At 43.1% G+C, this 26267-nt stretch overlaps 1 protein-coding gene across 1 annotated transcript in view; it reads right to left on the bottom strand.

The window, feature by feature from the left end:
* The window catches only part of EIF2B3 (eukaryotic translation initiation factor 2B subunit gamma), a 122207-nt gene that overhangs the window by 11392 nt on the left and 84548 nt on the right, over positions 1 to 26267 (bottom strand). The window contains exons 7-10 of the mRNA XM_049774842.1: positions 22372 to 22499; positions 17704 to 17876; positions 16003 to 16080; positions 15157 to 15305 (exon numbers count right to left, since the gene is read on the bottom strand). Coding sequence (XP_049630799.1) covers positions 15157 to 15305; positions 16003 to 16080; positions 17704 to 17876; positions 22372 to 22499 — 528 coding nt within the window. The remainder of the gene's footprint in view (positions 1 to 15156; positions 15306 to 16002; positions 16081 to 17703; positions 17877 to 22371; positions 22500 to 26267) is intronic.

The following is a 26267-nucleotide window of genomic DNA, read 5'->3' as shown; positions in this document are numbered from 1 at the left end:
CGAATCCCGGTGTCCCATATGGTCCCCCATGCCTGCCAGGAGCTATTTCTGAGCAGACAGCCAGGAGTAACCCCTGAGCATTGCTGGGTGTGGCCCAAAAAAACCAAAAAAAAAAAAAAAAAAAAAAAAAAAAAAAAAATACTTTGGAAAAATTTCAAGCCAATACAGCTTTCCCTCTGTCCAGAAAGAAACTCCAGGATTTTAAGGATTTTACTGGAAGTGTTTGTTTGCTCATGCTGAGGGGGTGGAACAGATAGATGCCTCTGCATCACACAATCATCTCCAGTCCAGAGTAATGGTCGCCTTTTCTGATCACTGCTTAAGACAGGGGAGAAGGTAACTTCCTATATAATATAATAGCTCAAGAGAAGTGGCCCCAGAGCCTGAACTATATATAATTATTATTTTTACTTTTTCATTCTTGCTTTAATTCTCAGCTTAGTTCTAAGGCCTCAGTTGTATCAATGCCTGCCTATGATCTCCCAAAAAAGCTGCTCAGAGATGGCTCAGATTAATGAGGTTTTTGGACCAAACATCTCCTTGGTGGAGCCAAAATTTTTTTTTTTTTTTTTTTTTTTTTGGTTTTTGGGCCACACCCGGCAGTGCTCAGGGGTTACTCCTGGCTGTCTGCTCAGAAATAGCTCCTGGCAGGCACGGGGGACCATATGGGACACCGGGATTCGAACCAACCACCTTTGGTCCTGGATCGGCTGCTTGCAAGGCAAACACCGCTGTGCTATCTCTCCGGGCCCAGGAGCCAAATTTTAAGCAGAGGTTTAGGTCTTGATAAATGATCCTGAAAACTCCAGTGCTTCAGTGGAGACTATGAAAAAACAAAACAAAACAAAACAAAACAAAAAACAAGAGGTCTACAATAAGAATACTGCTTGACCAATTGTGAAATAGGAAGCAAGAATTCCCCAAATTCCCACTCCTTCTCTATTAGTTAGGGTTTTCTTTAATGTCACACTTCTTTGAGCAAATCTGTACGGATTTGCTATATTGTGGTTAAGGATGTGCCACAGTGGCCAATGGCTCTTCTACATCATCAGCTCCTGTCTGTCTCTGCAACTGAGGCATTATTTGGTGAGAACCACTTCTCAGCAACTATGAGAAAGTAGGCACTACTGTTGTTATGAGTTGGCAAGCTATTATTTTTGTGTGTGCGTGTGTTGGTGGTGGTGCTCAAGGGTATACTCTTAGCTGTGCACTCAGGAATCACTCCTGGAGGGTTCAAGGGACCCATTAGAATGCTGAGAATTGGGGCCGGCGAGGTGGCGCTAGAGGTAAGGTGTCTGCCTTGCAAGCGCTAGCCAAGGAAGGATTGCGGTTTGATCCCCCGGCGTCCCATATGGTCCCCCCAAGCCAGGGGCAATTTCTGAGCGCTTAGCCAGGAGTAACCCCTGAGCATCAAATGGGTGTGGCCCAAAAACAAAACAAAACAAAAACAAACAAAAAATGTATGCTGAGAATTGATCCCATATCAGCTGTGTGCCAGATAGGTATTCTACCCCTTTTCTATCCCTCCAGTCCTCCTTCTCCCCAAGTTGGCAAACTTTCAAGGCTTTGGAGATGTTTGAACTGGGCCAGCTCCATAGACTCACTCTTTTCTTGAACAAGATGTAAACTGAACCATGAAAGATTATGGCTATACCTGCCCATGTAGCAGGGGGTAGGTCACGCCTCCACCCTGCTGTAGCCATGACTGCTACTTCCATCACCCAGAATCACTGTTCCCCAATGGCTATGTCTTATCTATGACCTTCTACAATTCCTTTTTGGGACACCAACCTCACCACACTTTGGATACACTGGTTTTTTGGTGATACCAAGAGGGCTTTTTGGATTGAGTGTGGGCATCCTCCCCATCTCCCTTCCTTTTTCCAGGAGGCCTGGTAGCTGAGTACATGCCATTAAAAGTCATAAAAAGTGCTCTGAATTTCTGGACAACTTTATTTGTTTGATGCTGTCATCCCTATAGGAATACCCCAATTTAACAGAATGGACAGCTAATAATAAAAGCTTATAAAATCTTTTGCTATTTTACTGGCTTCACTGGAGACACAGTTTCATAAATATACTTGCTACTGTTTTTCTTTCTATTTTATTTTCAATAACTTTGCTTTCACTTACATAGAAACTTATGTACTAGTATGATCAACTCTATCAACTATGTGATGCATTTTCTTTTTTTTTTTTTTTTTTTTTGTGGTTTTTGGGTCACACCCGCCAGTGCTCAGGGGTTATTCCTGGCTCCAGGCTCAGAAATTGCTCCTGGCAGGCACGGGGGACCATATGGGGCGCCGGGATTCAAACCGATGACCTCCTGCATGAAAGGCAAATGCTTTACCTCCATGCTATCTCTCCGGCCCCGTGATGCATTTTCTTTAAGAAATTAAATAAAAGAAAGAAAAAGACTTTGGGGAGAAGAGAGTACAAAACTGGAGATAGGGTAATTTTTTCAGGCAAGCCATTAAGGTCTGTTTTAAGTCAATAAGTCTGTAGCTCAAAGCTGAGTTATCTAACTCTCCCCAGTGACAAAGTCTCTGACCAAAGCCCAAAGGGTACAGGTGTTCTTGATGAACAACCATGTATCATCATCATTACTAGTTTTTATTCCCCTTTCCTCTTCTTTGCTCTTCTAAGGACTGAAGATCAAATATTTGATTGCAGTAGTGGTGGGGCACACCTGGTGGTGTTGGGTTGTGTTATTACTATTATAATTGTTTTTGGTTTTTGGGTCACACCCAGCTGTGCTCTGTGCTCAGGGATCACTCCTAGTGGGGCTCAAGGGACCATATGGGGTGCCAGGGATCAGACCCAACTTGGCTATGTGCAACCTGTCAACTTCTATTATTATCCCTCAGCCCCTATTATAATTAAATTTTTTGTTTACTTTGTTTTTGTTTTCTGGTCCATACCTGGCTGTGCTTAGGTAACTCTGAGCTCTGATACACTTGATAGGAGCCTCTATTTTTGACTCAGCAAACACATATAAGGTGCATGTAGAATATCAAGCCTGAATTCTCCCTTGAAGATATATCACACTTGGTTGTCTATTTCAACTCTGGAGAAGCCTGTGTTCTGTCTTGAACATACTTATTCACATATTTCTAAGCAAGTGTTATTTATTTATTTATTTTGGGGGGGCACACCTGGTGATGCTCAGGGGTTACTCCTAGCTATGTGCTCAGAAATCGTTCCTGTCTTGGGGGACCGTAAGGGACACAAATGAAGGTCTGTCCTGGGTCAGCCGCGTGCAAGGCAAACATCCTACCGCTGCGCCATCACTCAGGCCCCAGCAAGTGTTAATTAAAAAAAACCACCTTGCTTTTGTTTTGTTTTGTATTTTGTTTTGGGACTACACCTAGCAGTACTCAGGGGTTACTCCTGGCACTATGCTCAGAAATTACTCCTGGCAGGCTCTGGGAACCAGAAGGGATGCCAGAGATCAAAGCCAGGTTGGCTGTGTGCAAGGTAAATGCCCTACCCACTGTGCTATTGCTCCAGCTTCTACCTTTAAAAAAATGCCTTTTTTTAAAGTATAGTTTTAGCACTTAGGAGATATAAAGACATATGAGAAGTATTCTGTATTCGATCCTCCACCCCCAGTTAGGGAAAAGAAAGAGTTAAGTATCACACAAGTATAATTAAGGTGTTTCGGGTTTACAGAGAAAACAAATGTGGCAGAAATAATTTCTCCTTAGTACAACTCAAGAAGACTACAGGGGGACCTGGACTATGTACTGAACTTTGGATGGGAGGAAGAATTTCTTTCTTTTGTTCATTCCCTTTGTTTGGGAGGGAAGGGTACACAGGCAGTGATCAGGGGTTACTCCTTCTGGTTCTGTGCTCAGAAATAACTCCTGGCAGGCTTGGGGGACCATAGGGATGCCTGGGGCTGAGCCGGTGTCAATCATTTGCAAGGCAAGCACCCTACCCACTATGCTATCACTTTGGTCATGTTTTTTTTTTTTTTTTTGGTTTTTGGGCCACACCCGGTGACGCTCAGGGGTTACTCCTGGCTATGCGCTCAGAAGTCGCTCCTGGCTTGGGGGACCATATGGGACGCCGGGGGATCGAACCGTGGTCCGTCCTAGGGTAGCGCAGGTAAGGCAGGCACCTTACCTTTAGCGCCACCGCCCGGCCCCATGTTTTTTTTTTTTTTTAATTTAAAAATATTCATCGAATCACTAAATAGTTACAAAGCTATTGATGTTTCGGCCATGTAATGTTCAAATACCTGTCCCTTTGCCAACATACACGTCCCACCACCAGTGTATCCAGTTTCCCTGCCAGGATGCCCTGTTTATTTATTTTCATTTTTTTTATTGCCTCCTGTTTCTATGGTGGATACTCCCCACCCTTGCTTCCTTTTTTTCTTTTTTTTTTTTTTTTTTGGTTTTTGGGCCACACCCGGCAGTGCTCAGGGGTTACTCCTGGCTGTCTGCTCAGAAATAGCTCCTGGCAGGCACGGGGGGACCATATGGGACACCGGGATTCGAACCAACCACCTTTGGTCCTGGATCGGCTGCTTGCAAGGCAAACGCCGCTGTGCTATCTCTCCGGGCCCCTTTTTTTTTTTTTTTTTTCTTTTTGACACTGTGGTTTGCAATACTGTTACTGAAAGGGTATTATACATAACACTTTACCTCCTTTCAGTACCCATTTCTTATCCAGAGTGATAATTTCCAACTGTTATTGCATAGTGGCCCCTTCTTTGCCCTAACTGGATTCTCCCTTTCCCCTTTGTGGCAAGCTTCCTACCAGGTAACAGTCCGCCTAGTCCTTTAGAGTTTTTTTTTTTTTTCTTTTCTTTGGTTTTTGGGCCATACCCGGCGGTATGCAGAGGTTACTGTAGCTGGATCTGTGCTCAGGAATTACTCATGGTGAGCGTGGGAGACCACATGGGATGCTAGGGATCAAACCTGAGTTGGCCATGTTCAAAGCAAATGTCCTCCCCATTTTACTATTGCTCCAGCCCCTTCATTTAAGGAAAAAAAAAAGGAAAGATGTCTTAGAGGAAATTCAAGCAGAATAAGTGTCAGGAATAAAGGGGAATAAAAGAGTAAGGGACCCACTGGACAGAGTAGTCAGTTGAATATATAGCAAGCAAGGAAAACCTATAGGAAAGCCTTATTCCTTCCCTGTCTGCATGTGTAGGTTCTACCCTCCACACCTTTCTGGGTCATTTACACTGGACAAGGGTGAAATGCAGAATCCACTGCTCAGAACCAACTGCCGATGATGCAAAACCCAGTATGGACAATGAAGGCTTGACAGGGTTCTCACTAGACTTTGGATTCCTGAGCATCAGATGTCATATAAATTAGAAGTGGCAGAAAATGAAAAAGACAGGCAGGAGCCTTCTCTTCACAGGCCCGCCTACACCTTCCCCAAGGTGGTCCCATTAGCATCCCTTAAGCCCTGAGGACCTTGGGCAAGTGTCCAAGCCACTGTCCAGGAAGCCTCAGCAGCTCACCGGAGCTGGCAGAGACAAGCAAATCAAGACCATGAGTAGTAATTCCCCTGTGGACAAATTCAAGCTGCCGACTCTACTGCTCAGTGCAGATGAAATGGCAGCAGGCAATCCAGTCTCAGATGACTGCTATTTAATTACTGCTCCCAAATTTACTCTGAGTAATTAAAACTAAATAACCTGAAAAAGAAGTGGAGAGAACTTCGGGGGGGGGGGGGCTACAGGATGTCTGATTCTATCTCAGAGCTAATCTGCACGGTTGTGTAATGGCTAATGGCATTCTCGTCTTGAGCCCCATGCAGGCTGTTACGTAGCTTTACCTCAACATTTTTCTTTGAAAGACTTGCAACTGTCACCATCTACCATATTCCTAGCTAGGACCTTTATTAGGACAGCCAGGGTTAGGTCTTCTCAAAAAAGAGTTACTGGCTCTGGGGTATGTTAGGCCTTTTTAGCAAACATCTCCCTCATTGACAAACGGGAATTCCTCCGAGAGCCACAGCTTCTTGGCGAGGCCAATTCAGTAGTGACTATGAATGGTAAAAAGGTGCCAGTGCTGTGCCTTGGCTCATCCACCAGCCAGGAATGAAACTGCCCATTAAAGCAAGTCATAAAATCATGGAACCATCTTCCATGGAGGGTCAGAGATAATGAGATAGAGTTGAAGTTACACAAAATTACCCTGGAACCAAGGGGACAAGGAGGATACAGACAAGATAGAATTCTGATTTTCAAGGGACAAGTGATGCCTATCAGTCTGATGCATGAATGGGGGTTTGAGCCACACATGACCAGAGGTCTCTCCTGGTTGTGCTTAGGGGATCACATGGTGCTAGGGCTTAAATTGTGGTTGGTAGCATGTAAGACAAGTATCTTAGCTCTTGTATTATCTCTTGGGCCCCCTGAATCTCGGGTGGGACATGAAATAGCAGGGATGCAAAGAGAAAAAGTTCAAAATGGGGGCTGGAGTTATAGCACAGCTAAAGGGCATTTGCCTTGCACATCACCAACCCAGGACGAATCCAGGTTTGATCCCGGCATCCCTGAGCCTACCAGAATTTCTGAGTGCAGAGCCAGGAGTAACCCCTGAGTGCTGCCAGGTGTGGGTCTGCCCCCCCCCAATTCAAAATAGCACATCTGTTCCACTGTAATAATGCAGACCTTGATTTGGATAATTTTGAAGGCTCCATCTCACTCTACTTTCCAGAACTAAATATTAGAGCTAGATTATGAAGAACCCTGAAGTTATTTATTTGGGGGGTAACATCTGATACTGCTCAGGGCTTATTCCTGGCTCTGCACTCAAGGAATCAGTCTTGGTGGGGCTCAGGGGACCAGATGGGTGCCAGAGATCTAACCCAAGTTTGCCCTGTATAAAACAAGAGCCCTACTGTTGTACTATTTCTCTGGCCACTAGGATGTCTTAACTCTGATAACTAGCTATGTGACTTGTATAGGTTTCTTTTTTCTTTGTTTTGTTTAGGACTTATCCCTCTCTCTATTGTAGTGGACTCAGGAGACCATATGGAGTGCTCAGGGAATTGAACCCAGGTCAAACAAATACCAAGCCAAGTACCTTATCCACTGTACTATCTCTCAGGCTCCAAATTAAGATATTCTTTATTTTAATTTCATTTTCTTACTTAAAACATTTTTGGTTTTGTGTCATATCTGGCAGTGGTCAGAGGCTATCCCAGAATGTTCTGCAGACCAGGACTGATCTGAGTCTCCTGCATGTAAAGCATGCACTTACCCCACTGATCTATTTCTCTGGCCCTTTTATTTATACATATACTTTTGGTCTTTTTTTTTTTTTTTTTTTTTTGATGATGATCCAGGGCCATGCCTAGTGAAGTTCAGGGTACTATGTGGTATCAGATATCAAATCTGGACCTCTTACATGTACATTATGTGCTCAATTCTTCAATCTATATTTCTGGCCCCAGAGATGGTCTTTAGAAAGACATTGCTAGCAATATACCTATTACATATAATGAGAATAAGTAATGATGATGATGATGATGATAATGATATACCTGTAGCTAACAATCTATGTGTTAAGCACTATTCTTAGTATCTCACATCATTTTTTTTGGAGGAGGGCCACACCTAGCAATGCTCAAGGTGTGTCTCTGCACTCAGAAATCACTCTGGGCAGTGCTTGGGCGACCATATGGGATATTGAGGATTGAACCTAGGTCAGCCGAATGCAAGGTAAGTGTTTTACTCACTGTATTTTCACTCCAACCCTACTTTATGTCTCTTATTTCACTTAGTATTTTCTTTTTTCTTTTTTTTTTTTGGTTTTTGGGTCACACTCAGCAGTGCTCAGGGGTTACTCCTGGCTCTATGCTCAGAAATCACTCCTGGCAGGCACGGGGGACCACACGGAATGCCGGGGTTAGAACCACCGACCTTCTGATTGCAAGGCAAATGCCTTACCTCCATGCTATCTCTCCGGCCCCATCACTTAGTATTTTCTTTTTTTTTTTTTCACTTAGTATTTTCAATAAACCTATGAGATGATTCAATTTTCTGGCTCTGCCCTCAGAAGTCACTCCTGGCAGACTCAGGGAACAATATGGGATGCCGAGATTTGAATCAGGGTTCGTCCTGTGTTCGCTGCAAACGCCTTACAGCTGTGCTATTGCTCCAGCACCTCCAAGATGGTTCAATTTTTATCCCATTTTATAATGAGATCAAATTCTCTAAGTGATTAGGAAATGAGACAGACACAATTCAGTCTGAGAGTCTAACTCCAATATTCCATCCCTAATTCAGAGGAGTCAGGTTGGTTTTGGAAAAGAAAAGTAGAGATAGAAAAATAAGTTAGAGAGCACCACAATAATTCAGAAAGGAGATAGATAACATTTTTATTTTTTGGCTTGTTTTGTTTTTGGGCCACACCTGGTGGTACTCAGGATTTACTCCTCCTATACTGTCTCTCTGAGCTCAGGGAACAAGATTTTATTCTTCTCTTTATTCTTTGATTTGATTTTTTTTGTTTGTTTTTTTGGGTTACACCCGGCAGCGCTCAGGGTTTACTCCTGGATCTTTGATCAGAAATCACTCCTGGCAGGCTCAGTGGATCATATGGGATGCTGAGTTTTGAACCACCATCTGTCCTGGGTCAGCTGTGTACAAGGCAACCGCCCTACCGCTATGCTCTCTCTCCAGCCCCAGACTTCTTTTAACTTCTGATCATTTACTACCAAATATCCCCATACTCCATATCCTGCAAACACTCAATCTCATGTAAGCCTTGTATATTCACATATATGCTAATCGTACTCTTCTTTATTTCATTGGTTACACCAATATCTACCTTGTTTCTAAAAATCTGGGATTTATCTATTATATGTCATGCCCTTTACCCCCTCATAGCCCATCCTTGTTCACTGACTTATCAGTCACATTAGACTCCCAATTTAGATCCCAATTTGAAATTGCTAATGTTTGGTACTGGAGCTAGTACAGCAGATAGGAGGACACTTGCTTCATTTGTGGCCAACTTGAGTTTGATCCCTGGCATACCATGGTCTTCTCATATACACCAAGAGTGAACTCTGAGTGCAGAGAGAAGTAAGCCTTGAATAAAAAACAAAAGAATAAAATTGCCGATCCTCTGCAAGGCTTTGACTTGGCTTCTTTCATGGAGCCGGCACATTCTCCTTGAGTGATCTCATATTCTCCCTTGGCTTCAATTACTGTCTCTCTGTGACCACCCCTAAATCTGTAGTTAATGCACACATTCTTTCCTGAGCTCCTGTTCTGCATATCAAGGCTTCCTGCACAGTGCCACAAACTCAGCTTGGTCCAAATGGAACCTATTATTTCTCCACCTTCTACCTTACAAGTCTTGGAACTCTCTTAGTGATTTATTATTTTTTTTGTTTTGGGGCTATATATGGTGGTGCTAGGAGGATACTCCCAGCTCTGAGCTCAGAGGTTGCTCCCAGAGGTGCTCAGGGGACCATGGTGCTATGAGTCTTAGGCAAACCTGAGTCTTAGGCAAACAAATCATTTACACTAGCTTTTTGATCTATCTCTCCAGTCTGTAGTACTTATTTCTGTTTTGGTGTACATAACATCAAAAAACTTACTTTCTGAGCAAGAAACCTTAATTTTCTTAAAATTAAGAAATTTTTTTTTAAAAATTAAGAAAGTTAAATTAATTTTTAAATTAAGAATTTAGAGGCTCGGAGAGATAGCATAGCGGCGTTTGCCTTGCAAGCAGCCGATCCAGGACCAAAGGTGGTTGGTTCGAATCCCGTGTCCCATATAGTCCCCGGTGCTTGCCAGGAACTATTTCTGAGCAGACAGCCAGGAGTAACCCCTGAGCACCACTGGGTGTGGCCCAAAAACCAAAAAAAAAAGAATTTAGAAAAATAGGGCCGGAGAGATAGCATGGAGTTAAGGTGTTTGCCTTGCATGCAGAAGGTCGGTGGTTCAAATCCTGGCATCCCATATGGTCCCCCGAGCCTGCTGGGAGTGATTTTTTTTTTTTTTTTTTGGTTTTGGGTCATACCCAGCAGTGCTCAGGGATTACTCCTGGCTCCATGCTCAGAAATCGCTCCTGGTAGGCTCGGGGGACCATATGGGATGCTGGGATTAGAACCAATAACCTTCTACATGAAAGGCAAAGGCCTTACCTCCATGCTATCTCTGGTCCCAAGGAGTGATTTCTAAGTATAGAGCCAGGAGTAACCCACGAGTGCTGCTGGGTGTGACCCAAGAACCAAAAAAAAAAAAAAAAAAAAAAGAATTTAGAAAATTAAAGGGGCTGGAGCAACAGCACAATGGTAGGGCATTTGCCTTGCACACAGCTGACCCAGGACAGACCTGGGTTTGATCCCCAGCATCCCATATGGTCCCCACAAGCCAGGAGTGATTTCTGAGCGCATAGCCAGAAGTAACCCCTGCATGTCACTGAATGTGGTCCAAAAACAAACAAACAAACAAAAAAAAAAAAAGAAAGAAAAGAAAAGAAAAGAAAAAGAAGGACAGGAAAGATAGCACAGTGGTAAGGCATTTGCCTTGCAAGCAGCCAATCCAGGAAAGATGGTGGTTGGAATCCTGGAATCCTATATGGTCCCTCAAGCCTGCCAAGAGTGATTTCTGAGCACAGAGCCAGGAGTAACCCCTGAGCACCACTGGATGTGACCCAAAAACCAAAAACCAAAAAAAAACCCTTTAATTTTTTTCTTTTAATTTATATATCCAAGACAATAAAAATCCTATTTTATTTTTTTACCTTATTTATTTCTCATTTCCATCTCTACTATTTCATTAGTTTAGGATTCCTTCTATTTTACCAGGATCATTTCAGTGTTCTTTCTGTCTGTCTTTTTCAAATCAGCCTGCACAGGTTGGGGATACAGCTCAGTTGAAGAGGTCTGTCCTGGATTCAATCCCCAGCACTACAAACACATCAACCTTCAGTGTAGCCAAAATGATCTTCATAAAATAAGAATTTATCGGGGCCAGAGAGATAGCATGGAGGTAAGGCGTTTGCCTTTCATGCAGAAGGTCATCGGTTCGAATCCCAGCGTCCCATATGGTCCCCCGTGCCTGCCAGGAGCAATTTCTGAGCCTGGAGCCAGGAATAAACCCTGAGCACTGCCGGGTGTGACCCAAAAACCACAAAAAAAAAAAAAAAAAAGAATTTATCATGGAAATTTAACCCTTTGCTTTAATTTATTAAACTACTATAATTTTTTTTTTTTTTTTGGTTTTTGGGCCACACCCAGCGGTGCTCAGGGGTTACTCCTGGCTGTCTGCTCAGAAATAGCTCCTGGCAGGCACAGGGGACCATATGGGACACTGGGATTCGAACCAACCACCTTTGGTCCTGGATCGGCTGCTTGCAAGGCAAACGCCGCTGTGCTATCTCTCCGGGCCCTAACTACTATGTTCTATCATATTCATTCCTCTTTGAATTCTATATCATAGTCATTATGAATTATTTTCTTTTTCTTTTATGCAATAAATATTCATTGAGTTCTTTTAGTCCTCCAAATATAACAGTGAAAGAGAAATATAAGGAATTTACACCCTGAAACTAATGTTTTATTTGTGAGACATAAATAAATTCAGGCTACACAGTAAAAGTGCCACGCAGAACTAGAAAACTGATGTGATAGTATCAGGACTTCTGATAAAATAGTGATGTAATGGTAAAATCTGAGCTAAATCAAAACAAGATGTTTCTGGAATAAGATGTTTCTTTCTTGCCTTTTTTCATTTTGCTATTTGGGCCACACCCAATAATGCTCAGAGGTTACTTCTGGCTCTACACTCAGGGCTCACTCCTGGTCAGCTCAAGGGACCATATGGGATGTTAGGGATTGAACCTTCAGCCATGTGGAAGGCAAAATAATTTCCCTACTGTACTATGACTCCAGGCCCAAGATATGTTTCTTTTTTTGTGGTGGGGGCACACCTGGCAGTGCTCAGGGCTTACTGCTGGCTCTGTCCTCAGGGATCACTTCTGGCAGGCACCAGCAACAATAAGGTGCTGGGGATTGAATCCAGGTTGTAAACATCCAAAGCAGGCATTCCAATCACTGTACATATCTTTGGGCCCTGCTTTACATTTTTGATATTTATAGAATATTGTTTTCTCTAAACTTGGTTATTATATTCATCTTTCAAGATTCAGCATGAAGGTCATTTCCTTCATTATCTTCTTAAAACTGTTTTCTGCTTTATTAATACACAGACTTCTACCACAGTAGTTATAACTTCTCACTACATACAGTCTAGGGTTTCCTTGAGAGAAAAGACTAAGCTTTCTGTAGTTTTATGTCTTCAGTTACCTATCATAAAATACTTAAGGAGGTCCTTAAATATTTGTTGAATGAGTAAAACACTTGAGGCAGGTTTCTGTCATTAGGAGAGTACTGGATGAGCTTGTTCTGTTGGAAGAGCTGATGACAGTTAGCATCTCTTCCAAATCACTGTTCAGTGACATCACTTGACATTTTGGGAAGATTTACATAATAGAAATTGACAAATGTTACAAATCAGGTCATTTATTTTTTCTTTTGAAAAATTGGCTCATGGGGCCTGAGTGATAGTACAGCAGCAGGGCGTTTCTTTGCATCGCTAGTAGCTGATCTAAGGACCTTCCCGGGTTCAGTTCCCAGCATCCCACATGGTCCCTTGAGCCTGCGAGGAGTGATTTTGGAGTGCAGAGCAGAATTAAACCCCCTGAGCACTGCCATGTTTGGCCCCCAAACACAAAATCCAAATGAAAAAAATTCTTTTTTTTTTTTTTGTGGTTTTTGGGTCACACCCGGCAGTGCTCAGGGGTTATTTCTGGCTCCAGGCTCAGAAATTGCTCCTGGCAGGCACAGGGGACCATATGGGGCGCCGGGATTCGAACTGATGACCTCCTGCATGAAAGGCAAACGCCTTACCTCCATGCTATCTCTCCGGCCCCCCAAAAAAGTTCTTTACTAACATAATTGTGGGTTTTTTTTTTGGGGGGTGGCAATTAAAGTTAGCATGTAGTTTGTTTTGACTTTTTGAGGGGTGTGGTACCTAGGGCATCATGTATTCCAGAAATGTGATATACTCTTTGCATGCAGTTAAAAGCAAATTATTTGGAGGCCGGTGAGGTGGCACTAGAGGTAAGGTGTCTGCCTTGCAAGCGCTAGCCACGGAAAGATCGCGACTGCGGTTCGATACCCCAGTGTCCCATATGGTCCCCCCAAGCCAGGGGCAATTTCTGAGCACTTAGCCAGGAGTAACCCCTGAGCATCAAACTGGTGTGGCCCCAAAAAACAAACAAACAAACAAAAAAACCAAATTATTTGAAAGATTTATTAAGAATAGCATTTACCTATTCCTAGAGATAACTATTTGACATAGTTTGCTATTTCTTTCTTTCTCCTTCCTTCCTTCCTTCCTTCCTTCCTTCCTTCCTTCCTTCCTTCCTTCCTTCCTTCCTTCCTTCCTTCCTTCCTTCCTTCCTTCCTTCCTTCCTTCTTTTTTTTGGTTTTGGGCTACACCCGTTTGATGCTCAGGGTTTACTCCTGGCTAAGCACTCAGAAATCGCCCCTGGCTTGCAGGGACTATATGGGATGCTGGGGGATTGAACCGCGGTCGCGATCTTTCCGTGGCTAGCTCTTGCAAGGCAGACACCTTACCTCTAGCGCCACCTCTCCGCCCCCCCTAGTTTGCTATTTCAATATTTACTTTTCATAAAGCCAGATGATAAATATCTTATCTTATAACTCGATGCTTTTTGATTTGAAGACTCTTATGCCATACTGACTGAGCTAGATGAGGAGACCCTAATTTTTTAGTCTTAGACATTATCAATAAGCCTTTATCCAGGTTTGATATGTGACACTGAATTTGATCCCCTCAACATTACCAGGAATGATCCCTGAGCACAGAATCAGGAGTAAGCCCTAAGCATTGCCATGTGTGGCCATAAAACCAACACTACCACCACCACCAACAAAAGCCCCAAAACAATCTTCCTAAATGAGAATTATCTTATTAAACATCACTGATGAGCCAGTGGGCTTGGTCCCCAATAAAAAAAATGAAACAAACAAACAAACAAAAAACCCACTACCAACAATAACAAAAAAGAATTCACTGTAGTCTCCTTATCTCACTATAAGGTATTTATAAAGCCTGAATTTGTTCAAGATTTTAGGGTACTCTGAAGTTTCTCAAAATGGGGAGACTTCTCTGTAACTTGTAACAGAGAAGAGTCTTCCCTCAAACAGTATGTGACTTATCCACTTCTTCTTGTTTTGTTTTGTTTTGTTTTGGGGCCACACCTGGTGGTGCTCAGGGGTCACTTCTGGCTGTCTGCTCAGAAATAGCTCCTGGCAGGTATGGGGGACCATATGGGACGCCAGGATTCGAACCAACCACCTTTGGTCCTGGATCAGCTGCTTGCAAAGCAAATGCCGCTATGCTATCTCTCCGGGCCCCTTATCCATTTCTTCTAAGCCTCTACCTTCTTTAGAACTGCCCTGGAATCCTGGTAAGATATTAGTGCAATATAATTACACCATTGTAACCACCCATCCAGTCAAGTAGACTAGCAAAGCAACCAAAGGCATCTTCTCCCAAGACCACAACTGTCATAACTTTAAGAAAGTCACTTCAAATGTGTCCAGAAACCAATGTCATGAAGCCAAAACCAAGGCTTTAATGAGTAGATGTTCATTCCTTCATCATTTCCTTTTTTGGTTTTGGACTATATCTGGCAAAGTTCCGTGGTTATTCCAGGTTCCACACTCAGGAATTACTTACTCATAGTGGTGCTCAGGAGACCATATTGGATGTCAGGCATTGATTAGCTGTGTGCAAGGGGAGCAGCCTATCCATTATACTATTGCTCAGAACCCAATCATTTCCTGTTTTCCTTCTCAATGTGAGTTTCTTCTTTTTTTTAGTTCATTTGTTTGGGGGCCACTCCTGGGAGCACTTAAAGTTTACTCTTGCTTCTGCATTCAGGGATCACTTCTAGTGGGCTTAGGAGAAGATATGGGTTTCCAGGGATGGAATTTGGGTTGGCAATGTGTAAGGCATATGCCCTACCCACTATACTAATATTCCAGCCCCTGAGTTCTTTTTATTTTTTTCAAGCTCGTTTGGCCCTCAAGAACCCCCAGAGACACCCTTATTGGACACAGGGAGAAACATACCCTTCCTCCACAGTGACTGAGTTCATGAGAAGGCAATTGGTGATAGTCACTCTGTCTCTTATGACACAGGATGAGCCAATGACTGAAGTCTTAATAGATGACTTCTCTCCAACTTGTGTATCTGGCCCAATGAGGCTGTGAACTCCAACCTAAAAAAATGAAAACAGACGACCTATTCAACAACTTCAATTGTTGGCAAAAGAACTCCCCCAGATCCCTTGAGCTGGGGTCTAATAGAATCTTTCCCTAGAGAAACTTCAGTAAGAGGAATCATCTTCAGTATTCCCCAGGACAAGGTAACAGCATTTCTGAGACCAAGTCAAACAGTATATTTATGCATCTGTGTATAAAAATGCACTCTATCTCTCCTTGAACTAATTAATTTTTGTGGTGCCAGAAATAGAAGTCAGGCATGCAAGGCATGTGGCTGTAATAGTGAGCCATGTCCCTAAACATTGTAAAGATCCCCTTGGCTGGGGCAAATACTTCAATGGAGAGAACTTGCCTTGCACGTGTAAAGCCCTAAAACAACAACCCTCCCCAACTATCTGAGAGAAAGAGTTCAAATCAGGGAAAACAACTGAAAAGCTCCTGTGTCTTAAGTCTCAAGACTATAATGAATTTTTCCTTCCAGATTTTACTGTATGGCTGCGATTAGCACCTGTCCAGGCAATTTTCCCGAGTGCCTTGACTAGAAGATGTAATTTTATTACTAAAAGAAATTGGGATTTCCTTGGGGTTAATGAGGTTCAGCACTTGAGAGAGCCCCAATCCAGTTTCCCAGGGACAAACCTTGATGCCCCCCAGAGACTATTTCATGCCTGCCCTGACCAGGATAGCACTTACCAGATGTTTGTTTACAATCTGTGCTGATGAATGGACCAGTGATTCTTCCGGACAGAGAATAGGCAGCAATTTAGGCACCTTCAGAAAGAAGTTTGGTCATTAAAGTAAAACAAGGAAACACCTGAAAACACATTAGGTAGCACCTAAAATTGTGTTACAGACCTGAGAAGTTCTCAGCAATCGATTCCTACTTGGGGGAGGCAGAGCAGCTGCTGCTTTGTTTTCCCCTACGGTGAGGACTATTTATTCAACTGCTTTTTGGTCTTATTTTGATCTCCTGAGAATCTCCTCACTCGGAAGCACTGAGGTAGGAGGCCTGATGAGGGAAGGGCAACCCAAAGTCTTGGCCATAGCTGTCACAGGCTCCTGTTCATATCTTTTTGTTTTTGTTTTTGTTTTTTGTTTTGTTTTTTGGGTCACACCCGGCAGCACTCAGGGGACCATATGAGGTGCCGGGATTCGAACCACTGTCCCTCTGCATGAAAGGCAAACGCCTTACCTCCATGCTATCTCTCTGACCCCTCCTGTTCATATCTTGAACCAACTGTCCACCATGTATGAAGTGAGCACATAAAGTTACATAGATTCCACCACCAGAATATATTCAGAGGAGGTGATAACAGTTCTTCAACAATCCAAAAAAAAAAAAATACTGAAGGGGAAAGTTCACACTATTCTCCCTTTACTAAGAGTGAAGTGAAAAGATAATTTAAATTTTTGGGGGAGAGGCCTCCTAACTAGTGCTCAGGAGGTTTGTGGGTCCTACCAGCAATTTTTGGCCAACTGGGCCAACATTTCAGTTTAAGGACCCAAGGATGCACTGCTGGGGCCAGAGCGATAGTATAGTGAGTAAAATACTCTCTTTACACACAGCTGACAAGGATTCCATCACTGACATTTCTTATTGTATCCCAAGCCTGCCAGGAGTAATTTCCAAGTACAGAGCCAGGAGTAACCCCTGAGCATACCAGGTATGGCTGCCAAACCAAAAAATAAAAAACCAAGGATGCGCTGCTGCTGAGTCCCTGCAGTGTTGGGGTACCTGGGTCATGTCAGCAGGATACATCTGTCAATTCTCACGGGGCTGTGTAGTTATCTCCCAGTTCATGATCTAACTGTGTATTATCTCTGGGCCTCTGAAAGGCTAACCTTAAATCTTACCCATACATCTTAGTTCTGGACACTATAGGAAGACACAGCTAGTGTATCTATCTTTGATTCTCTAATATGACAGAATGTTGGTCACAGGACTGTCCGTACAATCCACATTGGCACAGGAAGGCTTGCCAGGACTGGCTATACTGGCAATGTAAAGGTTAATTCCTCAGTCCTTATTCCTAGGATTTTAAAGTACTCAACCCCAGTTTTCCTTTTTTTTGGTGGAAAGGGATTCTGGGCCACACCTAGTGGCTTTCAGAGGTTACTCCTGGTTCTACACTCAGAAATTATTTCTGGCAGGTTTGAGGGACCATAAGGGATGCTGGAATCAAACCTGGGTACAAGGCAAATATCCTTGTGATATCACTCTGGTTCCTCAACCTCAGTTTTCAACAATTTCAATTCATTACTCTACTGGGTTTCCTATCTCTCTGTAGTGTCAGTGTAATATCAGTGTCCACCAGTAAAGAATCAGATCAAAGTCTCAGTCTGTTTCGGGTGGGGACAGGAACTCCCACAGCCTTTCTAAATCTGCCAGCTCACCTGTCTATTTGCTTCCATGTAGAGCCCCAGGGTGCTCACTCGAGAGCAGATCCCCTCCTTCATGATGTGTACATAGCATCGGACTCGGGACCTGGAAAAGTCTTCCCAGTTGTCTCCACGATAGGCATTCCAGCAGGGATCACAGGGAGCTTCTTTCATAAAATCGTAAATATCTTCAGAACAAATGCCCAGTCAAGATAGTGAAAGACAAAAGACAGAGGGGAGACAGAATCAGTCAAGTTTCAAAAGTAGGGATCAGGGGCCAGAGAAATAGCATAGCGGCTGACCCAGGACGAACCTGGGTTCGATTCCCAGCATCCCATATGGTCCCCGAGCCTTCCAGGAGCGATTTCTGAGTTCAGAGCCAGGAATAACCCCTGAACACTGTCAGGCGTGACCCAAAAACACAACAAACAAAAAAAAGAAAGTAGGGATCAGCACAGACCTCTCGCCCTGGAACTTACTCAAGCATCACACGGAGCCTGGGGAAATCCTCAGAACCTGAGAGACTGTCACATTAAAAGAAACAATGTGGCCTGAGAAATAGTATAGAGGGTGAGGCACTTGCCTTGCATGCGTTGGACAATGGTTTGATTCCTGGCATCCCATATAGTCCCCTGAGCATGCCAGAAGTAATTCCTGAGTGCAATGCCAAGAGTAACCCCTGAGCATCACAGGGTGAGGCTCCCAAACAAAAATAAAAGAGGCAATGTGCTTTTCTGTTCACTTGAAATGTTGCACACCACATAAATGCTTAAAAAAAAGCCTACAAGTGGGGCTGGTTTGGAGTATCAGTCTAATGGGCAGAGCACTTGCCTTGGACGTAGCTGACCTAGGTTTGATCCTCAACTCTCCATAATCCCTGAACCTGCTAGGCGTGAGTGAGCATTGAACCAGGAGTAAATTCTGGGCACTGCTGGGTGTGACCACAACACCAACAGAAATACAGAGCCTACAAGTAAGTTTGACCAGCAATCAAGCTCTTTGAGGGAAAATAAATCGATGGCTCTTGTCAATCATGAAGTAACAAAACCAAATATCTAGGCTTCACTGATTACTCAGGTTGGCATTCTCCCTATAATGCAACCTAGTAGCTATGGTATGGTAGAAATAGTATAGGATCTGGAGGAAGCATACCTGGGCTCAGTTTTTCGACTCTTAGAACACTTAGAGATCTTTTATAATATGATAAGAAAACTAGGGACTGGGGCTAGAGTGATAGTACAGTAGGAAGGGTGTTTGTTTTGTATGTGGCTGATCTGGGTTCAACCCCCAGTATCCCATATGGTCTCCTAAGCATTTTCAGGAGTAATTACTGATTGCAGAGCTGGAAGTAAATTGTGAGCATCACCATTTGTGGCCCAATCCCACCCCCACCCCCCAAAAAGAAAACTAGGGCTTGGAAGACTGAGAATCCTGCCTCACTCACAGAAATAATAAGGGGCCAGAGAGATAGCATGGAGGCAGGGCATTTGCCCTGCATGCAGAAGGACGGTGGTTCGAATCCCGGCATCCCATATGGTTCCCCGAGCCTGCCAGGAATGATTTCTGAGCGTAGAGCCAGGAGCAACCCGCAACCCCTGAGCACTGCCAGGTGTGACCCAAAAACCAAAAAACAAACAAACAAAACCAAAAAAAAAAAAACCCACAGACATAAGAGGAAGAGATGGCTTTTGAATTCAGCTCTATCTGCTACAGAATCTTTCAAGCTTACCTGACTATACTGTTTTCATTTATTTATTTGGTATTTTTTGGGGGGGGGGGATATCTACTGTGAGCCCAGAAAGTGGCTTAAGGGTTTATGCAGGAACATAAGGGCAAACAAGACAAACTTATTGAAAGCAGATTGTTGGGCCTCTGATTGAACTACATTGAATATTCCTTCATCTTTCTTCCTTGGACAGAGAATTTAGCCAAGAAAGGGGCTACTTAAGAGTCTACAGAACTGAGGGCCCGGAGAGATAGCACAGCGGTGTTTGCCTTGCAAGCAGCTGATCCAGGACCAAAGGTGGTTGGTTCGAATCCCGGTGTCCCACATGGTCCCCCGTGCCTGCCAGGAGCTATTTCTGAGCAGACAGCCAGGAGTAACCCCTGAGCACCACCGGGTGTGACCCAAAAACAAAAAACAAAAAAAAAAAGAGTCTACAGAACTGAGGAACTTAAAAGGGTTGGGGAGGAGGGAGATGGAAGGCATTGGTGGTAGGAATATTGTACTGGTGAAGAGGTGTGTGTGTGTTCTTTTTTTTATAACTGAAACCCAACTACAGAAATGTTTGTAATCATGGTGCTTAAATAAAGATATTAATTTTTAAAAAAGCTTAAAAACCAGGTTCATAAAAAATAATTTTGGCCACATCCAGTGGTGCTCAGGGTTTACTCCTGGCTCTGCATTCAGAAATTGCTTCTGGCAGGCTGGGGAACCATTTGGGATGCCAGAAATTGAGCCTGGGTTGGTCACGTGCAAGGCAAAGATCCTATCTGCTGTACTATTACTCCACCACCATGGCCAAAACTGTTTATTGAGGAGCAGAGTTGGGGCTTATACTTCAGAGGACAGACCTGAGGGCCATTTATTAGCTAATGAGACAGGGGCTAGCTCAGGGTAACTTCAGCCAGTCTGTCTTGCCTGTTGACGAGCAAGAATTTGTTGCTTTTGGATAGAGCAATAGCCCAGCAATAGGGCATTTACTTTGCATGTGGCTGACCTAGGATGAACCCAGGTTTGATTCTTGGCATCCCATATGGTCTCCCAAGCCTGTCAGGATGATTTCTGAGCGCAGAGCCAGGAATAACCCGAGTGCTATCAGGTGTGGCAAAAAAGGAAGGAAGAAAGGAAGGAAGGAAGGAAGGAAGGAAGGAAGGAAGGACGGAAGGAAGGAAGGAAGGAAGGAAGGAAGGAAGGAAGGAAGGAAGGGAGGGAGGGAGGGAAGGAAGGAAGGGAGGAAGGAAGGGAAGGAGGGAGGGAGGGAAAGAGAAGGTAGGAAGGAAGGGAAAGAGAAGGAAGAGAGAGAAAGAAAGAAAGAAAGAAAAAGAAAAAGAAAGAAAGAGAAAGAAAGAGAGAAATAGAAAGAAAGAAAAAAGAATGAGAAAGAAAAGAAGAAAAGAAAGAAAGAAAGAAAAAGAAAGAAAGAAAGAAAGAAAGAAAGAAAAAGAAAAGAAAGAAAGAAAGAAAAGAAAGAAAGAAAGAAGAAGAAAGAAAGGAGGGAGGGAGGGAGAGAGGGAGGGAGGGAAGGAAGGAAGAAAAGAAGGAAGAAAGGAAAAAAGAAAGAAGAAGAAAGAAGAAAGAAAGAAAGAAAAGAAAGAAAGAAAGAAAAGAAGAAAGAAAAGAAAGAAAGAAAAAAAAAGAAAGAAAAAGAGAAGAAAGGAAAGAAAGAAAGAGAAGAAGGAAAAGAAAAAAAAAGAAAAAGAAAGAAAAAGAAGAAAAGAAAGAGAAGAAAAAGAGAAAGAAAGAAAGAAAGAAAGAAAGAAGAAGAAAAGGAAAGGAGAAAAAAGAGAAAAAAGAAAGAAAGAAAGAAAGAGAGAGGAAGAAGAAAGAAAGAAGAAAGAAAGAAAAAGAAAGAAGAAAGAAAGAAAGAAAGAAAGAAAGAAAGAGAAAGAAGAAGAAAGAAGAAAAGAAAGAGAAAGAAAGAAAGAAAAAGAAGAAAAGAAAGAAAGAAAAGAAGAGAGAAGAAGAGAAGAAAGAGAAGAAAGAGAAAGAAAGAAAGAAAGAAAAGAGAAAGAAAGAAAGAAAGAAAAGAAAGAAAGAAGAAAGAAGAAGAAAGAAAGAAAGAGAAAGAAAGAGAAGAAAAAGAAAGAAAGAAGAAAGAAGAAGAAAGAAAGAAAGAAAGAAAAGAAAGAAAGAAAAAGAAAAGAAAGAAAGAAAGAAAGAAAAAAAAAGAAGAGAAAGAAAGAAAGAAAAGAAGAAGAAAGAAAGAAGAAGAAAGAAAGAGGAAGGAAAGGAAGGAAGGAAGGAAGGAAGGAAGGAAGGAAGGAAGGAAGGAAGGAAGGAAGGAAGGAAGGAAGGAAGGAAGGAAGGAAAAAAACCTGTTGGGGGAGCAGTGGCACAGTGGTAGGGCATTTGCTTTGCACATGGCTAACCTAGGATAGACCGTCGTTCGATCACCATGCATCCCATATGGTCCCCCAAGCCAGGAGCGATTTCTGAGTGCATAGCCAGGATATAGCCCAAAAAGAAAGAAAAAATGAATCTGTTGCCCAGGGGCACTCTGGACTGGGTTGGGATCTTCAGCTACTTTTGCATTTAAATTTTTTTGAATTTTGGGACTGGAGAGATAGTACAGCAGTAAGAAGTTTGCCTTGCACGCAGCCGATCCAGGATGGATGGTGGTTTGCATTCAGGCATCCCATATGGTTGGTCCCCTGTGCCTGCCAGGAGCAACTTCTGAAAGCAGAGCTAGGCGTAACCTCTGAGCACTGCTGGGCGTGATCCAAAAAACCTCAAAAACCAAATAAAAAAAGAAAGTAAAAAAAATAGTGTTAGTGGGTATGTTCTAGAGGGTTGTTCTCAGTGGTACACAGGGGCCCATCCCATGCAGTGCTAGGGATCAGACCCAGGCTTCCGGCATGCAGAACATGTATTCAGCCCTATAAACCATCTCTCTCTACCCAACTATTCTTTTCCAAAGTGATGGCTCCCTATCAGTGTTATTGCACCAACTAAGTACTGACCTTTGGACTTTAGTTCCTTTTTCTTTAGATCCTCTTCTTTTTCTTCTTGTCCTTGTTGTGAAGCAGCTGAGGAGAACTGTTTTCTTACTAGGTATGGAATCAGCTCACTCCGGATGGAAGTGATGGTCCTAGGAAAAAAAGGTGACCACATAGGAGAGTGGATAGGGGATGCAGAAGCTCAGAAGTAGAATACATGCTTTGTTCACTTGAGATTCTGACAGGGGAGGAGAAAAAAGACCAGGAGAGAGAGAGAAAGATAGGCAGAGAGGATGAAGGAGTGGAGAAGAGGAGCAGGAATGAGAGGGAGAGAAATCTGTCTGCATCCCGACAGATGAAAGTAAGGAATATTCTTTTCTGTCATGTCTGTCATGTCACCTGGGGACAGAGCAATAAAAAGTGGTATGCGGGGGCCTGAGAGATAGCATGGAGGTAAGGCGTTTGCCTTTCATGCAGGAGGTCATCGGTTTGAATCCCGGCATCCCATATGGTCCCCCGTGCCTGCCAGGAGCAATTTCTGAGCCTGGAGCCAGGAATAACCCCTGAGCACTGCCGGGTGTGACCCAAAAACCACACACACACACACACACACACACACACACACACACACACACACAAAAGTGGCATAGATTTGGCAATTCTGGAATGGATTTGGCAATTCTGGAGAAGCAAAGACTCCAAATCTTTGAGCTCCAGGCTAAGGTGGGGGGGGGCAGTGTACTGAATCCAGGAGTCCCTTCATAGCACCATTAAAAGTCTTTCATGGGGGCTAGAGCAATAGCACAGGGGCTAGGGCCAAGTTTGATACCCAGCATTGCAGGAGTCCAAAAACTAAAAGTGTGGCCCCCAAACTAAAAATCAACAATAATCTTTTTTTGCTTGTTTGTTTTTTGGACCACAACCAGTAGCATGCTGGGTTACTCCTGGCAGGCTTGGGGGACCATAATGGGATACTGGGGATTGAACTTGGGTCGGCTATGTGCAAGGCAAATGCCCTCTCTGCTGTATTATCTCTCTGGCCTCAACAACACTTTTTTCACGAAGTCTTGTATACGTGTGAGCATTTTATTTTATTTATATTTGTTTATTGACCAGACCTGGCAATGTTGTCAACTCTGTGCCTGGGGGTACCTCCAGGATGCTGAAGGAAACTGAACTGGGGTTAGCTGATGCAAGGCAATATTTTTTAGCTCTGTATGTATTTTATTTTATTCTTTTGGTTTTGGGGCCACATCTGGTGATGCTCAGGGTTTACTCCTGGCTATGTGCTCAGAAATCGCCCCTGGCGATCCCATATGTGGGATGCTGGGAATTGAATGGTGGTCCATCCTAGGTTAGCGCCCTACTGCTTGTGCCACTGCTCTGGCCCCTCTGTATGTATTTTAAAATTTGGTGCCTTGACTAGTTTTTTTGTTTGTTTGTTTGTCTGTTTGTTGTTGTTGTTTTTTTGGTGCCTTGACTCTTAAGTGATGAAAACTCAAGAGAAAACAAAATGCTTTGGTCTTTTGGAAAAAATCTGTTTCAAAACTAGCTAGAGGGGTAGCTACCTTGCCTTACATGTGTCTGATCCTGGTCAATCCATGGCACCCCACATGGTCCCCCAGTATTGCAAGGAATTACTGTATTTTCCAGCGTATAAGACGACCCCTAATTTTACAGTTAAAACATAGATTTAGGCCTCTATTCGCTGTATAAGACAGAATGTTCCTGTGCTGCAACTGTATCTTCCACAGTGAGCCAATCACAACAAGCAAAGGTTCAAAGGTTATACTGTAAGAGACTTCCTCTCTGACTCTGGCCAATCTGAGCAGGCTTTTGACAGTGTAGATTCGGTACAGAAGATTGTCTAATTTGCATGCATCAAAAGCCTGCTTGGATTGGCGGAGTCAGAGAAGCGGTCCAAGCAGTCTGGCAGTGGTTGGTGCAGGATCGAGTTGGAAAATTCGTTTCGTGGCAATATCCAGACGATTTTCATTTAGTGGCATATCGAAACGTTTTTCGGGTTATACTCCACCTATAAGACGACCCCAATTTTCGTTTGATTTTTTTTTTGTTTCAAAAGTTGTCTTATACACTGGAAAATACAGCATATTTTGAGCACTGCTGGGTGAGGCCCCGGAAAATTAAAAATAAAACAAAACAATAAAACAGACAAGGACATAGCTCAGTGGTAGAGTAATGGGTTTGATCTCAAGCATTGCATGATCTCTGGAACTGCAACATTAAAAATTTTTTATTCATAAAAGTCTTGTATATCTTCCATTAAATTAATCCTAAGTAAAAAAAAATTAATCCTAAGTATTTCTTTTATTTTTGGAGGGGGGGGGTGGAGGTGTTCCTGGGCTATTCCTGGCTCAGTGTTCAGGGACCATATGCAGTATTGGGGAATTGAACTAGGATCGTGATTGCCACACTACATGCAAATCAAGTGCCTTCTCTCCTGGCCTAGCTCTCTGGTCCCTAAGCATCTTTCTGTTTGTTTATTTATTTGGGCACATCTGGCTGTGCTTGGAGGTTATTTCCAGAGGTGCTTGGGGGAACATATAGTGTTGGGGATTGAACCTGGGGTTTCTATTAGTAAAGCATGTAGTCTACCTCTTTGAACTAGCTCCCTCCTCAATTTACTCTGTATTTTGATCTTGCAGCCAACTACCATGGCTAAACAATCTTATTAGTTCTAATAATTTATCTGTAGCTGTTGGGATTCATGAAAACTGTAAAAGCAACATACTTTCCTTTCTATTCACTATTATATTCTATTTATAGTTTTCATTCTCTTAACTATTGACTAAGACCTCCAATATAATGCTGAATGAAAGCACCAACAGCTTTATTGTTCTATGTTTTATTTTTAATTTTAAATTTTTGGAATGGCTACACAGTAGTACACAGGAATATTCTTGGCTCTTTGCTAAGGGGCTCTTTGGTGCTGACGTGTGATGCTGCAGGCTGAACTAGAGTCCAGTGCAGGCAAGACAAGCACATTAACTCTGGTTATTATCTCCCTAGCTTTTTGTTCTTGATGTTAAAGGGAATATTGATAATGTCTTGCTATCAGACTAATAATAGAGCTGTTTCTTAAACATCAAATTTTTTTATTGTCTATATGTAGATGCTGGGCTTCAAGCTTCATAGTCAGTAGGTATCTATTTTTTGGGGGGTGGGGAACCTGGCCACTCTCAGGACTTAATACTGGCTCTGGGGCCAGCGCTGTGGCTCTAGAGGTAAGGTGTCTGCTTTGCCAGCGCTAGCCTAGGATGAACGGTGGCTCAATCCCCCGGCGTCCCATATGTTTCCCACAAGCCAGGAGCGACTCCTGAGCACATAGCCAGGAGTAACCCCTGAGCGTTACCAGGTGTGGCCCAAAAACAAACAACAACAACAAAAAAATACTGGCTCTGTACTCATCTTTACTAGTAGGTTTAGGGGACAATAAATGGTACTGGTGATTAAATCCAGGTCAGCCATGCACAAGACAAACACCCTACCTATATTCTCTCAGTTTCTAATAGTCATAGAAACCTTTAACCAAGATAAGATGGTTCTGCACTCAGAAATCACTCCTGGCAGTGCTAGGGGGGGGTCCATATGAGATACTAGGGATCGAACTTGGTTCAGTTGCATGTCAGGAAGAACCTTATCCACTGTACAATTGCTTTGCCAACCCCTAACTTGCTTTTATTTATTTATTTTTGTTTTTTGGGTCACACACCTGGCGGCGGTGCTCAGGGGTTACTCCTGGCTCTGCGCTCAGAAGTTGCTCCTGGTAGGCTCAGGGGATCATCAGTGGGATGCCGGGATTCAAACCACCATCTGTCCTGGGTTGGCCATGTGCAAGGCACATGCGGCTGTGCTATCTCTCTGACCCCTAACTTGCTTTGAAATAGCTAATTTATTTA

The sequence above is a fragment of the Suncus etruscus genome, chromosome 6, assembly GCF_024139225.1.
Source record: "Suncus etruscus isolate mSunEtr1 chromosome 6, mSunEtr1.pri.cur, whole genome shotgun sequence".
NCBI classification, from domain to species: Eukaryota; Metazoa; Chordata; class Mammalia; order Eulipotyphla; family Soricidae; genus Suncus; species Suncus etruscus.
This window is presented reverse-complemented; position numbering and strand designations above follow the sequence as displayed.